This window comes from Dothidotthia symphoricarpi (genome assembly GCF_010015815.1).
Source record: "Dothidotthia symphoricarpi CBS 119687 unplaced genomic scaffold P153scaffold_8, whole genome shotgun sequence".
NCBI lineage: Eukaryota > Fungi > Ascomycota > Dothideomycetes > Pleosporales > Dothidotthiaceae > Dothidotthia > Dothidotthia symphoricarpi.
Genome location: NW_022985015.1, coordinates 1,314,619 through 1,329,083, shown reverse-complemented (window position 1 = coordinate 1,329,083; position 14,465 = coordinate 1,314,619). Strand labels below are relative to the sequence as shown.

Genomic DNA, 14,465 nt, shown 5'->3' with positions numbered 1-14,465 from the left:
TTCTTACGTGCATTTCAAGTTCATTGTCCTCTGTGTTTTCATTATTTTGACCAGTGGATTTCAACATAGTTCGAAGATACCACTCGCTGTGTTGTGTAGCGGTATGTCTCAGATTTGTAGGTCTTCTCACTCTACACACTTCTATGGTGGACTTGCTGGCCACCTCCAACGATAGCAAACAGTCGCTGGAACTGATATATGAGTTGTGACCACATTTTTATCTCGCAACGTTCGAGTATCTACCTAGTGGTAACAGTACGGATACCTAGAATCACATCATCGAGAATATGTATGATACGCTAAAAGCCATTTGATATTGCTACTGCGTAGCTTGTTAAAGGATGTCTACTCCAGCATATTAGATGTTATACATCTAGCGTATGTGTCTTCAGTCAATTGTTTTCAACTCATCTTTAGCGTACTTACGCTTGTTATAGAAGCAGACAGACGCAACACGATATACCAACGGATTTAACGTAGTATAAGAGCTTAGCCTTAACGCTTTTACACGCAGTGACTATCAGGAAGGCTACACATAAATAGTAACAGAAGCAGAGCCGATCAGTAAGCGGTCTCTTGACGGCTGGCTACTCAGCGTACGAATGCGACACGCGTGTTCGAGAGCCGTTGATCGAACTTTGGTTCCTCAACCCTGGGTCGATAGACTCTTTGATCAACGCAAGATACCCTACACATAATCAAGAAAATTTCGGAGGGGGTGTTCTACACATAGCCAACAGTATCTTATGTCTACGTATTTAAGTATTTTTTCAGTTCCCTCTCCCTGTCAGCTTGAGTGACTTCTGTTGAGTCTTGGAATTGACGTAAATCCTAGCCAAGAGGCCTAGAAAGCTCTGATTCTCTCATACTCTCGAGGATCACCTAAGTACTAAACTGCATCCTACGCATGCAGGTGGGAGAGTTAGTCCCACTACCAAGGTACGGCTCAGGTCTGCAAGCCACAACCGCTTCCCCGCCGATTGGAAGTTAGCGTGGCTCCACCGCCCCACTTCATTACTGAGCTACCTAGGCAAGGGTTCTTTACGTCTGCCTTCAATCGAATTCCTCTTTTCTCTGCACAACTCACAACTTCACGACACACACCAAAATGAGTTTCCTCAAGAAGCCCATGGCCGCGCCGTCGCCTACGCCATCCAACACCTCTACGACAAAGCGCAAGCGCCCTGCTGAGCCCGTAGTGTTCTCCCAGCCACAGGATAGCGGTACTGGCGAACACGTCTACACGCGCCTCACATACACGATCGACTATCTCCGACAGAATCAGCGATGGCACACTTTCGACGAGCTCATGGCCTACCTTAACGTTCCCGAAGGCGACATCCAGCGAGAGCAACTGCGCATGTACTTCCGTTCTGACAATTCTACGAGTCGCATCGCGTACAATGCCGCCAACGACACGTACCGCTACAGACCAAAGCTCGACATCCGCAACCCCGCTCAACTGAAGGGCTATCTTCAGACACAAAAGTCGGCGCAGGGCCTTTCTATCAAGGACCTCAAGGATGGCTGGGCAACCGTGGCGGACGACATCAAGGCCATGGAGGAGAAGAAGGAAGTTTTGGTCAAGCACACAAAGGACGGTGTCCCCAAGACAGTATGGGGCAATGATCCCTCACTCATGCACACGATCGACCCGGAATTCGTCGGCATGTGGCACAAAATCGGTATTCCAGCGAATCCAGACGATCTGCGCAATACGCTGGCGAGTGTGGGTCTGAAGCCAGCGACACTGGCTCGAGCTCCAGTAGATGCTGGACCAAAGCAGAAGAAGAAACGCGCCGCTCGTCGGGGTGGAAAGGTCACGAACACGCATATGGCAGGGTCGCTGATGGACTTTTCTGCGATGCGAAGATAGGACGATGTTTGTGTTTAGCGACGGCGTTGGTGGGTCTGTCATTTCAAAGGCATTATATTATTTGGGTGTGATTGCAGTATACCTTTAAATGATCAACTTGCAGCAGATCTTTGCTTAAACCTTTTAGCCCTACGTTTGACCATTTTCCGTGTGCCAATAAACTAACAGCAGCTGAGGAACACGGGCGTCTTTTTCTTCTGCCGACCATGACCTCTTCTATCGCCATATGATGGCAGCCACAACTATCAAGACAGCACGTGATTTATAATCCCTATAAACCCCGCTCCAACACTCTCTCATCTTCTCTCCACATCCTCCGCTTTGCTTTGTTTCTTCCAAAACCTGGAATTCTTGAACACATGGGATTAAAAATCACCCTCAGTGTCGACCTATGGGCTCTCTCTTCTCATAAATTCGAATGCAAACAGATTTGCTCGTCCTTCCTCTCTCTTCTTTCCAAACGACATTAATTGTGCCGAATGTTAGTTCAAAAGAGACCGAGCTTAAGACCAATGGTTTGTTTTCCTATCCTCGAACTTCTAAGTCACTGCGGTGAGCGGGTTGAAAAGCAGTGGCACAGCTGGCCATGTCCTGTCTTTCTCCTATCTTTTCTGCCCTACACAATGACGTTGGAACCGAGGACATCAAAAAACTGTATGGAACTAAAAGTCCCACGCCAACAGAGTCATGGACTTTGCCTGTGTTGTTCAAAACATCGAGTTACACACGAAAATGTTTCTCTCTCTCTAAAACGTTGGAACGAGTATTACACGGGCTGCCCTGTGTTTCCATAAGGAGATGTTGATGCGTTATTCTTTCTTTCTTTCTTACTCGCCACCTCTCCCTTCCTCTACTCACTCTGTACAAAGAACTCCAAACTATTGACCATATGCTCGGATGAGATCAAAAACCAAAAAGATACTTGCTGATGGTTCTTCTCTTTCCCTGGTCTAAAATGCTACCGCTGCTGATGCATGCTTGGGAGAGCATCCACATGCCACTTCATTACCGGCATCTTCTAGCGAAACTTGAAGGAGGCGCAATGTCGAAAAACTGACACTTCAGTGTATCATGCTTTGTTTTTAGTGTCACCAGCACGCAACAGCATGTGAAAACTTCTTTTTGGTGCGGTGTGTTTTTCTTCTCAGCAACACCCCAGTGTTGGATATTTTCAAAAAGAACAGCTCCGATAACTAAAAAGGACCGCGCCCACAACTATGTCTCCAGAGGTTTCTTCGCTGTATACTTCTAAAGAATTTTGGAATTTTGTAGAACAAGCACTTATACTTCAAAAGAGTGAGAGATTCGGCTTATGTTCTTCTCTGTTGGTGTGTTTGCGCATGTTTCGAAATCGACAGCGTGCAAATCAATAGACTTGTGCTATTCCACCTTTTGACTGATATAAATTATTTCTTCTCTCTCCTTGAAAGCGGCACTTGGCGCTACCTCTCGTTACAAAAGAATCGGCAAGTTTGATGATGACCTGCTGCTTGGCTCCAGATGTGATCAACATTGTCCATACCCTTTCTCCTCCTTAGTGTCTCTGATTTCTACTTTATACCTCAAAACCAGTTTTTGAAAAGACCTCGAACATGTTGCTGTGCAAAAAGCCCAGATGACGTACGATATGTCCTCTGGTATCCCGTTCTCCAAAAACACCAAGGTCTAGGACATTTCCTACATCCAGCGCCGACTGTGGTTGCTGTACGTCTAAGTATCGGATGTTCTTCTTATCTTGGGCATTTTCTTTCTAGCTTTCGGACCAAAGATGGGCTCGACTCCACGCATGTTTCCTTTCGTCGAAAAACACTCTTAAGCACTTCATGGTTCAAAATTGTACCGATCGTAACTATAGCTCGAGTCTGAGATTTGTCAGTACATTATTTTTCTCGTCAACAACTTGGTCCGAAATGTGGCAAATTACCTGGCTCCAAAGTCCATGATCTAGGGTGTTCTGCATATAGTTTTTTTTTTCAAGATTTCACGTCTCTGTTTTGCTCATCTTCGTGTTCTAGCAAACTGTGAATGGAGCCTTCGAAAATGATATGTTCTCCGATCATATGGCTTGTCCTGCCTATGCGCTTCTGTATTTTCCAAATTAGAAGCTGAACGACATGATGGCCGGTCTCGGGTGCTTTCTCAAAACTAAAACAACCATGAGTTAACTAAATGAACAGCCAAGCACCTCATGTCTTCAACTCCTACATTCATTTACCCACATTCCGACTTTGTCTCATCTAAAATGGTCTATTGACTTAGTGCTGTGATGCTAAAACACTTTGACGAAGATAGCATGAGGTTTGTCTGTCTCTCTCCAAGCATAAAACACCAATCGACATAGCAGATGATCAAATTATACGAAAACAATAATAGCTAGCTCATATGATTCCTCCCTCTGATAAAAACTAAACTTCTCTCGTCTCGATCCCAACTGGGTGTATTCAGTCCTCGAAAATCATACTCAAAACTCAAAGGGGACGAAGTTATGGACTTTTTTCTTATCTCTAGTCTAAAATGTATTTCAACCAGCCATATGGGCTATTTCTTCAACCAAATAGACCAAATGATTATGACGTTCTCGCGTTTGGAATCCATTCATACTCAAGCTCAGTACGAAGCTTCGGTACTTCTGATTCCTATATTTGTCTACTTACCAACGCATGGGACACCCAGTCACATGACACGAGTATATGTCTTATATCAACTACAAGTTTGTCCGTATGCTTCAAAAAGTAATCCAAAAGGATTCATGGTCTCGTCTTCTAGTCAATCATTATAAAACTCAGCAGGTCGTTTCTTACACCCACTGCAACTCCACTTCGAAAAAGCACGCAAAAACCCTCGTCTTTCGAATCTCGAAAATATGCGCCATAATACATGTTGTGCGTCCCACAAGACTCCTTCATGAACATCATGTCTTCGCTAATGCCATGTTCTTGAACGTAGAGTCAGATCTCAGCAACCAGCTGACTACGAACAAAAAGTCATAGATTCTTTTGTGCAAGTATAAAATTTCAATTCGTGAAAGTTTATGTTTGGCTCTGAGCACGATCTGTCTTTTACTATGCAACTTGAAAACATCAAAGAATGGTTGCTATATGGCTCGTTCTTTGCAAGACGTATAGCACATAGGTCTATCCTCTATATTCCCTGTTTACAAAAACCTGACCATAATTTCCCATGGAATGAACTAGGAAGTATGTTCACTCATCTCCTCCGTTCTGCTTGCCATTGCATGGAGGTAGTATACATCCAAAAACCCGGATATGTAGCGTGCAGGCCCTCATTCAGCACACAAAAAGCCTGGCAATCTTGTCAGTAAAAGTCCAAAAGTCCCATTCGCCCCTACAACGAGTGCTAGTCTATGAAGAAACGCATTTATACTTCGTTGTGATAAAACAAACGAATAATCACACACATCTTCCACATCCAAAAAAACAAAATGAAGCGGATATGGCCGAAATGTGCCGAAGCCACCACCTACCAATTCACTTACAAACTCCTCCACTGTCCAAAGCCTAGATACCAATTCCACAATACTACTTTACGAAACTGCTTAAAATGAGACAAAAGTCAGGTTATGTGTTTCCCCTGGCATTCAAACAATGAAAATGTAGTTTGTGGGACTGCGCTTCAATTGCGAAGTTGGATAAAAAAAGACCTGCAAGCACAGTACATGATCTCTGTCTTTTGTCAGTGGCTAGGTGGGCTAAAAAACGAACAACATATTTGATGGTGAGTTTATTGCACGACACACTCTTTACTTATGTCTATGCCAAAATGTTGCACACTTCACTGTATGCTGGATAGTAGAGACTAAAAATATCTATCTTATCAAACATGTAACCCAAAGCCTCATCCCCTCCTCTGTCACTTCACCAATCTCTTCTGCACATGCACGCCTGACTGTGTGTACAAAAGCGCATCTCCCTCTCCACTCAAGTATACTCCATCATTTCTTCCTCAAACCCAGGAATTCCAAAAACCGATGTATCCACGATACATGTGCTGTGCTCTCCTCTCTTCCAAACCCGAGTTTTAACAGACTATGCCAATACCCAAAATTTCCTTCCAAAGCTCACTATACATAGAAAACATGTAATATTTCCGCAAAAGCTTCAAAGCATCACACACGGGTAGTCATGTCGCGCTCTACTTCCAAGAAACCCTACACGATAAAGATGATGTTCCGCCTGCCCTCTCTGCAAACCCACATTTTCAACCTCACGACTTGTCGTTACTACTGCAGAAGCCAGCAGTTGAAAGAAGCTACCTTCCTCAGGATGATGTCAAAACAATCACATCTACCAGAGATTTACCACCGAAATCCATAACATCAAGAATCTATGTTCGCATCTCCCCAAAACCTTCAAAAGGAGAAGCATACCATTCGTATGTCCCCGTCCCCATCCAAAGTATACACAAAAAGACATCTCGCCCGCCCTCTCTAAAAGAAACACGACAACGTTGAGCTCATGATCCGTTCCGGGGTGTCCCACTCAACGCCCAGTCTTTACAAAGACGCGGGATATGGGGTTTTGTCTATTCATGATCTTGTTGTTTTCTGCGTCCCTGATAAATTGAACAAAGGTATTGAAAACCCAGGACATGATACCTACCATGCGTCTGCAAAAAAAGGAGTTTTACTATCTACCATCCAGCGCCCAACAACCTAGCCTGTTCTCTTCTGGAGCCTTATAACTATCTACACAAACCCCGAGCCTAGATGCACATGTCTTCCCGTCTTGAAACTCCTCTCCACAGCCCCAAATGTCGTATAAAAACAATGAAGATTGCGATCGATGGCGTGCTTACAACCAAACACCCTCTTCCATCCCTCCCCTTCCAAGCACTTTCCCCACCGCCTCCCTGAGAAAAAAACTGGTATTGGTTGAGTACATGTGGTGAGGATTGTGCGTGTGGGAGTAGGGGTAGGCTTGGTTGATTCCTTTATCAGGGGAGTTGAGCGAGGTAGAGAAGTATGGTTTTACGTGTAGACAAAACGCCTATTACATCTACTTACCAACGGCGAGAACAGTGATATCGCGCGCACTGAGCACACGATTTCCAGTCCAACGGCATTGCTTCACATCCGAAAAAAGGGCATCAACACATGATAAATGCCCACAGGCGAGGAGAGGAAAAACGGGGTATCATTCACACCACCACCACCACCACACCAACCACACCACCACACCATCCCCCCACCTACTCCTCCAGCAAATCCATAACCAACTGCGGAATAACCTGCACGCCCTGCGCCTTAATAGCACTCACCGGCACAGCCTGGACATCATGCTTCCACGCATTGGGGCGACTACTCGGATGGGGCTGCACCCCGCTCTTAACATCGCTTAGATACGCCTCCAGGGCCTCGTAATTCTCCTGCGTGCCGTCGAGATCAGCTTTTGTGGCGACGACGAACCACGGCTTCGAGGAGATGGGCGTGGAGGTTAGGAAGGGCAGGGGTGAGGGCGAGGGGTCGAGGTGTGGTAGGTCTTCTTCACCCTCTGAGGACGACGACGACGACGATGATGGGTGGGGTTTGGGAGCGCGGCCAGGAGGCTGGTATGTAACCATTCTGCGCTCGGTCTCGGCGTTGAGCTCCTTACCGCGGAGGGCTTCGTACTCTGAGACCTCGCGCCAGAGGAGCTTGGTAGCCTGGACTGCGTCGCCGGCAGACAAGTCGACGACGAAGGCCAGCACGGCGGCGCGCTCGATATGGCGCAGGAAGCCTAGCCCCAGGCCTTTATCGAGATGCGCGTCTTCGATCAAGCCGGGGACGTCAGCGACGGTGAAGTTCTCGCGCAGCTCGCCGTTTGGCCGGCGCGACGTGACGCGCGGACGACCCTTGTGGTTGTCGAGCACGACGGTGCCGACGTTGGGCTGGAGGGTGGTGAAAGCCCAGTTTCCGACGCGGGCGCGGCTGTTGCTCAGGGCGCGGAGGAGGGTGCTTTTCCCCGCGTTGGGGAGGCCGACGAGGCCCAGGTCGGCGAGGATCTTGAGTTCGAGCTGTAGGGAGATTTTGAGGCCTTCTTCGCCGCGCGTGGCCATCTTGGGGCGCGCGTTGAAGGGCGTCATGAAGTGCGGGTTGCCTAGGCCGCCCATTGCGCCGGCGGCGATGAGCAGCGGCGTCTCCATGTGCTTGTCGAGGTCTAGCCACATGGGGGCCTCGGGCTCGAGGGCGGCGAGGTGTGAGCGTCGTGGTCGGGGGAGCGTGGGGAACTTCATGCGGTTCAGCTCCGAGGGGATGGTGCCCGGGTAGACGAGCCATCGTTCCTTCTGGTAGCTGCCCCCTTCCTCCCCACCCTCCTCGTCCTCGAACTCGGGCGCCTTGTCGTGCTCCTCCTCCAGCAGGGCGATGGGGTCGTGGCGCTGTATCTCGCGCACAATGGTGCCGACGGGGACGGTGATGAGGATGTCGGACCCGCGCTCGCCGCCCTTGACCTTGCCCTGCCCGTTGCGCCCGCGTCCGGCTTTGATCAGGCGGCGGCGCGCGAGCTTGTGCAGCGACGTCTCCCCGCGCACCGCTTGGATGTACACGTTGCCTCCGCTCCCGCCGTCTCCGCCGTTGGCCGGCCCCTCTTCAATGTACTTCTCACGCAGAAAGGATACGCATCCGTGGCCGCCCGCGCCAGCTTCCACCGCCAGCAGGCATCGATCCGCAAAGGGCGTCAGCGAGTAGTCATCCGCCGCAGGGTCGAGGCGCGATTGTGCGTCTTGGTGCGTGTCTGGATATTCGGCTGCTGTCGAGCTACATCTTGACTGCAGAGGAAATCGCCGTCTGCGGAGCGGACACGTGCGCGCGACAGAGACGAGTAGGGTGTCGGCGAAGGCAGGGTACAGGAACGGCGTCAGTGTCCCGCTGAGGAAAACCGGTCGAACAGAAGGCATGCGTGGTGATGGGTGGGCGTGCGAATCGAGCTCCCCGCCTCGCCTTGTCTGAGAGAAAGTCTGGATTTCAGCCAGCCAATCACAGCGCCAGGGAGTCCCGCTCCGACATATGACGTCTGTTCGTCCAACGAACCGAGGCCTGCTCACTAGGTACTCTTTATGTCTTCCCCCTCTTCCATAGTTCTAGCATTTATATCGAGCTGTAAAGTCTTGAATAAGCTGATGTCGTGCTTTGTCTTTTGAACTACGCCAGCCACCCGCCATCATGATTCGCTACCTCACACTCTTCGCATCATGCTTCCTGCTGTCCTCTACCAGGTCTGCCCTCTCGTACCGCATGAACCTCTCCGATGACCGATATGCAACCCTTGTTTGGTTCATGAAATGCGTCCTAGGTCTGGGAGCTGTCAACGAAGTCAACACTTTGTTGAACTCTTGGGCAGCGAATAGATGGGTGTGGAAGAGCGACAAGAGTAACTGGAACTGGAAGAGCGAAGTAGCCGTCGTAACCGGTGGATCAAAGGGCATTGGAGCTTGCGTGGTAAAAAAGCTGGTGTCACATGGGGTCAAAGTCGCGGTTCTAGATGTCGAGCCACTGTCGAATGACTTCAGTCAAGGTGCGAAATACCCTACTACTCACTCAGATCTATGCAGCCACAAACTAACACGCACCTCCCAGACGAGCTCCCCTCAATCCACCACTACCAATGCGACATCACCTCCCAACCCGCCATCCACCACGCCGCAGAAGCCATCCGCTCCGCCCTCGGCCCCCCCTCAATCCTAATAAACAACGCGGGCATCGGCAACGCCTACACGATCCTCGACATCCCGCCCTCCAACCTGCGCAAGCTCTTCGACATCAACCTCCTCAGCCAATGGACCACAGTGCAAGAATTCCTACCAGACATGCTCGCCAAAAAGAAAGGCCACATCATGAGCGTCGCCAGCTTGGCGTCGTTTGTCGCCCTCGCCGGCGCGGTGGATTATAGCTGCACTAAAGCGGCGCTGCTGGCGTTTCACGAGGGCCTCACGCAGGAGCTTAAACATCGGTATAAGTGCCCGCAGATCAAGACGACGATCGTGCATCCGAATTGGACGCGCTCGGCTATTACGGCGCATCCTGCCATGGAAGCTGGGCTGAAGAGCGTTGGGGTTGGGTTGTTGGAGCCGCAGGATGTTGCGGATGCTATGGTGAAGCAGATTCTCGCGGCGAAGAGCGGGCAGATTGTGTTGGGGCCGGGGCTGGCGCCGAAGATTCGCGCACTGCCGCTTTGGATACAGGAGCTTATTCGGGATAGTCAGGCGGGTATCGTGAGTGGGGGTGGGACTACGGCGTCGGTGACTACGGCGTCGGGGTAGGCGGGCGTTTGGCTCTGATGCAGGGAAATGGACGACAGCGGTTACTTTGGATAAAGTGCAGTCCGACTATGTCTTGTTTACTCACGCGATAGGATGGCTACATAACGACGCGTTACTGTTTTCGCCATACTATTCGCGGTAGCGATACACAGTACGGCTTACACATAGCATCGAATCGCAATACTTCTAGAATGAACGTCAACCACTGTTCCCTAGAAAGACGAGTTGACATGCATGTACAGCAGTGATATTTGCATATTGGGCTGACAAACCGGATACGGACCAAGGTTCTGATAAGATGACAGAGAAATTTCTTGTTATTCCTGACTCTGAGCTGGGTTCGGGACTGTTGGGTGGATGGCTACTTGAGTCGGCGAGGGTTTGTTTCGTTATGTTGCTCGTAGTGAAAAGCGATGCAACTACGTTCAACCAAGGTATGTTGTTCAGTACCCTTCTACTGTTATCAAGCCTTTGCGATGCTTAGAAAGAACGGACAGATTAGATATCCTACGAAAATCGCACACAGTCGAACTGCTTTCATTGCCCTCACGACAACATGGTGAGAGATATACGCGCCATGACACGAAAATCCCCCACCCTCTCGAAACGAGTACCAGGACCCCCGCTGTCAGTGTTTTCTCAAACATGATCTTCGAACGGCATAATTATCTAGAGAACATGACGCGCTATTGATGGTGACGACGCAAACGCCAAGCACGTCATTTACTCGCCAAGCACCAGTGTCGGAAACATAATCATTTCTGGACACTTCACATGGATATAGCAGCGATGTTCCTCGCCCTCCAATTTGGATAACACACCCGCGACATCTCCGCATAGTGCGAGACGGTTGAAACAACCACCTGAAACGACTACACTTGCCTTGTATGTTGTTAGCGTATCATGCGACCCTGGATCACGGAACATCGACTGCGATTCCAGAAGTCATGACAGAAAACATCCCGTCGGTCCATGGCCATGAACATGTTTTCTTCCAGACAAGGTTCAAATCGCCGAGGTCAACGAGCAACCAGATGTCAACAACTGAGCGTCTATCACAACCACCAACGAACCTTGCAACTCTGCCGCAGACGTCCATTGCTCAGCCGACAACCCCAGGATATGCTGACGCGGGACCTTATAGCTCCTTCCTCCCAAACCCAGTATCTTCCGATTGGGACTCACAGCCAAGGACCTTACTGAATCATGCCTCTATCGTGGAGACCTTGAAAGTGCCGACACTAGACTCAACTCCAAACACAACCACGAGCAACGCATCCCGAGGATTCACGTCATATCAAGAACTGCAGCCCTTGACGCGCGTTGTACCTACCCCTACGTATTCTGAGTCGCCATTAACTTTAGTTATTGCACTTGAACCTGTGCCTACTTGGAGGGAAAATATACCACCAACCCAATCTAGTTTTGCTCATGAGAAGCTCCTTATATTTCGGCCATGGATGAGGGTGCGATGAACTCGTTGTTGAGGCTCCGGCCAACATTGACCACACTGCTATTTACGTCGAATGTTTCACATACAGCGCTAACGCCAAGCATCACTCCTGCTATCAAGCCACCAATTCCAAGCGGCTTGTCGTTGGTTTATATCGCGACAGGTGACAGCAATGATTCCGTTACTACGGATGTTGTCACTGCTTCGGAAACTCAACTGTCGCTACACTCGTTAGCATCACCAAGTCCTGTCCTTACTGAGTTCACAAATGCCAGCTCGAGTACGACCAATTCGCCGCAAATCCTTACTTCCACGACTACATTACCGGCAGCCATTACGACTACTCAGATTCTGCAACCCGAACTATCGTTGATATCGACCACCACCCCTGTGCTCATCAGTGCGATTTCTGGGGATAAACCTACCACTAGCGATGGGTTTGGCCATACGATCATTGTACCCACTTCTCCAAACCAAGGCTCGACGGAAGACAGCTCGTTCATACGCGTTCGGACCACGACGATGACTTCAGTATTTTCCATGTCTACTCCTCTGGATAGTATGTCTACCACGGCTACCATTCTGTCTGATACGACTGTGGGTGTTATGTCGACCTACAGAAACGGTACCGCCATGAACACTTCGACAAACCGAGAGAGTGCAGCTCAGACGGTGGTGTCGTCTACTCCATACGCTTCAATCTCAACTAAAGCACAGTTCAGCCATGGGAACACTACATCGACGACTTTAGTTGTGCCCGATCCATCTACAACCACGCCATACTCTGTACCAAATGCAAGCCATATCCCCGATGGAGTTAACTATTCTGCTGCTGCTGGCACTGGAGTGCTGTCTAGAGTCAGTGAGCTGTTAACCCTTACTTCTTCCATAACGGCCGTATCGAGTACTGTTCCAACAATACCCTGCGAGTCTGGATCGGTTGCATCAAACTCATCGACTCTGTTTCATATGGGGACGCCGTCCAGCATGGCAAATATCGACGCTGTGTTCTTCTCTTTGTTGGGCTCTACTTCAACAGCAACCAGTCAGACTTCCTTGAGCGCACTAGCCATAGTTAACCCGACAGAAAAGCCTCCCCCGTTGATAATCACCAGCACACCTGTTGTAACACAGACGCTTCACGGTGATGGTCCTCATCGGATCGATCCAACTTCGACCCATTTGATGCCAGACATCCCTATGGGTCAAGCTAGCTCCACTCTTTCGTCACTCACCACCACAACTTCACTCAACACACCGCCGATACAGTCGGTTCTTCCTACGAACGTCCTTTCCACTTCATCCTCGGCTTCAGTGAGGATTTCCCGGTCTTCCTTGACAACACAGCTATCCAGCTTGGCTTCCACAACTGCCACTACTACGACTCCAGGTAGCAACCTTGCCACAGGATTAGGTGTCTCAATCTCGACAGAACCTTCACGTTTGGGTATGGCATTGGAGCCGCAAAACACCATCAGTCCACAATTTTCCTCACCCAGCGCAGAGACAACAGCCGTGGCGAGTTCGTCAACTCTAACAGCAACACAAAAAACAGGCGTGGCGGTAGGAGGTACATTAGCCGTTGTCTTTGCCGCTGTTGTAATCATCTTCGTTGCTCGCCGTTACCTCACCAAACGTGCAAACCGGAAACTTCTCCCAAAAGAAACATACCTCTATGATTCTAAAGGTGGTCAGGGTAGCAAAGGAAGAGGCGATTTCGATGCCGAGGCTCTGACGTACGGGAGACCTCGTGGTCAACCATCCCGTGGACACTCGACTAGGTTTATGTTCGATCATGGTCAACGCCCTGGCACTGGTTCAACCTCGCTGGCACAGAATCCTGGGAACCTCTTCAAAAACCATCAATACCCTCATCAAGATGATCCGAGTCTACCCATGGCAAACTCACTTCACGACTCCAACTACGCTACCACCACCCACTCTACTGCAAACGTGGGATACGCGGTGACTTCACAAAGATCTCATCCCATGAACCGCTACCCGTCTGGGCGATCACAACTTTTCCGACCGGCACCCACGTTCAGTCCGACTTTCTCTCCAAGACACAGCTATGCGAGGGCACTGAGTAGAAACAGCATCCAGAGCTACAACGCGCAACACAAGAACGCTACCCACGCTCTTGTTAGCCCAGCTGCCTTGCAATACCCAACCTTGTCACCCTACGGACGGTCGAGTTTGACCATGGTACAAGAACCGAGACATGGCGACCACGACCCCTTCGAACACGACTTGATCATGCACGTAGACGCGCGAAGCGAGGGTTCGGATTTCGTCACCGTCATCACATCGCCCACACTTGCGCGCGCACCATCAACACGCACACCCGTCGGCCCACGCCTACCCGTCAGAGCACGGGCGAGAACCAGTCCAACGAGCACCAAGGGTCCCCTATACAGGCCCACACTGCAACCACGCCTCTCTTCCGGACAAAGCCTCGAGTCCAACACGTCCTCATCCACAGGCCGCTTCTCCCTCGCATACGACAACAACACCTCAGCCACTTACCTCGCACCAAGCAACAAGAAAGGCAAACCCTCCCCCCTCGCCATGCCGCCATTAACACCTGCCCACAAGGGTTTCGGAGAGATAAAGCGCTTCTCGCTCGCGTACGACACAAACACATCAACCACATACCTCTCCCCCATCCCACGCAACGACCCATCTCTTTCCGCGCCAAAACGCTCACCACTGAATCTCGCTCCCCCGCCGATGGAAAGAAACTCCCCGCAGCAGCAGGGCCTTGCGATTTCCAACGCTGGACCCCTCCTACCCTCGTCCCACTACGAAGAGCCCCTCTCATTCGACCTGCCAAACGCGCGGGGCATGCGGGGTGATAGTCCCACGCTCACATCGAGCGTG

General features: G+C 50.1%; 3 protein-coding genes across 3 annotated transcripts; 2 read left to right on the top strand and 1 right to left on the bottom strand.

The window, feature by feature from the left end:
- The first annotated feature begins 1,076 nt into the window (after positions 1-1,076).
- P153DRAFT_366193 (transcription initiation factor IIE, beta subunit) lies at positions 1,077-1,910 on the top strand. The gene has a single exon (XM_033667994.1). It carries the CDS (start codon positions 1,109-1,111, stop codon positions 1,874-1,876), a length of 768 nt encoding a protein of 255 aa, XP_033525020.1. The 5' UTR covers positions 1,077-1,108; the 3' UTR covers positions 1,877-1,910.
- Positions 1,911-7,084: 5,174 nt separating this feature from the next.
- P153DRAFT_356363 (GTP-binding protein Obg/CgtA) lies at positions 7,085-8,770 on the bottom strand (the record flags this gene model as incomplete). The annotated part of the gene is made up of 1 exon (XM_033666641.1): positions 7,085-8,770. The coding sequence occupies one exon, from the start codon at positions 8,768-8,770 to the stop codon at positions 7,085-7,087; it is 1,686 nt and encodes a 561-aa protein (XP_033525019.1).
- A 337-nt stretch (positions 8,771-9,107) lies between these two features.
- Positions 9,108-10,132, top strand: P153DRAFT_375338 (NAD(P)-binding protein; the record flags this gene model as incomplete). Its single annotated transcript, XM_033669581.1, has 2 exons — positions 9,108-9,387; positions 9,450-10,132. The coding sequence occupies 2 exons, from the start codon at positions 9,108-9,110 to the stop codon at positions 10,130-10,132; spliced, it is 963 nt and encodes a 320-aa protein (XP_033525018.1).
- Positions 10,133-14,465: the final 4,333 nt, after the last annotated feature.

What these genes read in the sequence shown, in the direction of transcription:
- P153DRAFT_366193 (XM_033667994.1), top strand. Translation starts at nt 1,109, where the DNA reads ATGAGTTTCCTCAAGAAGCCCATGGCCGCGCCGTCGCCTACGCCATCC.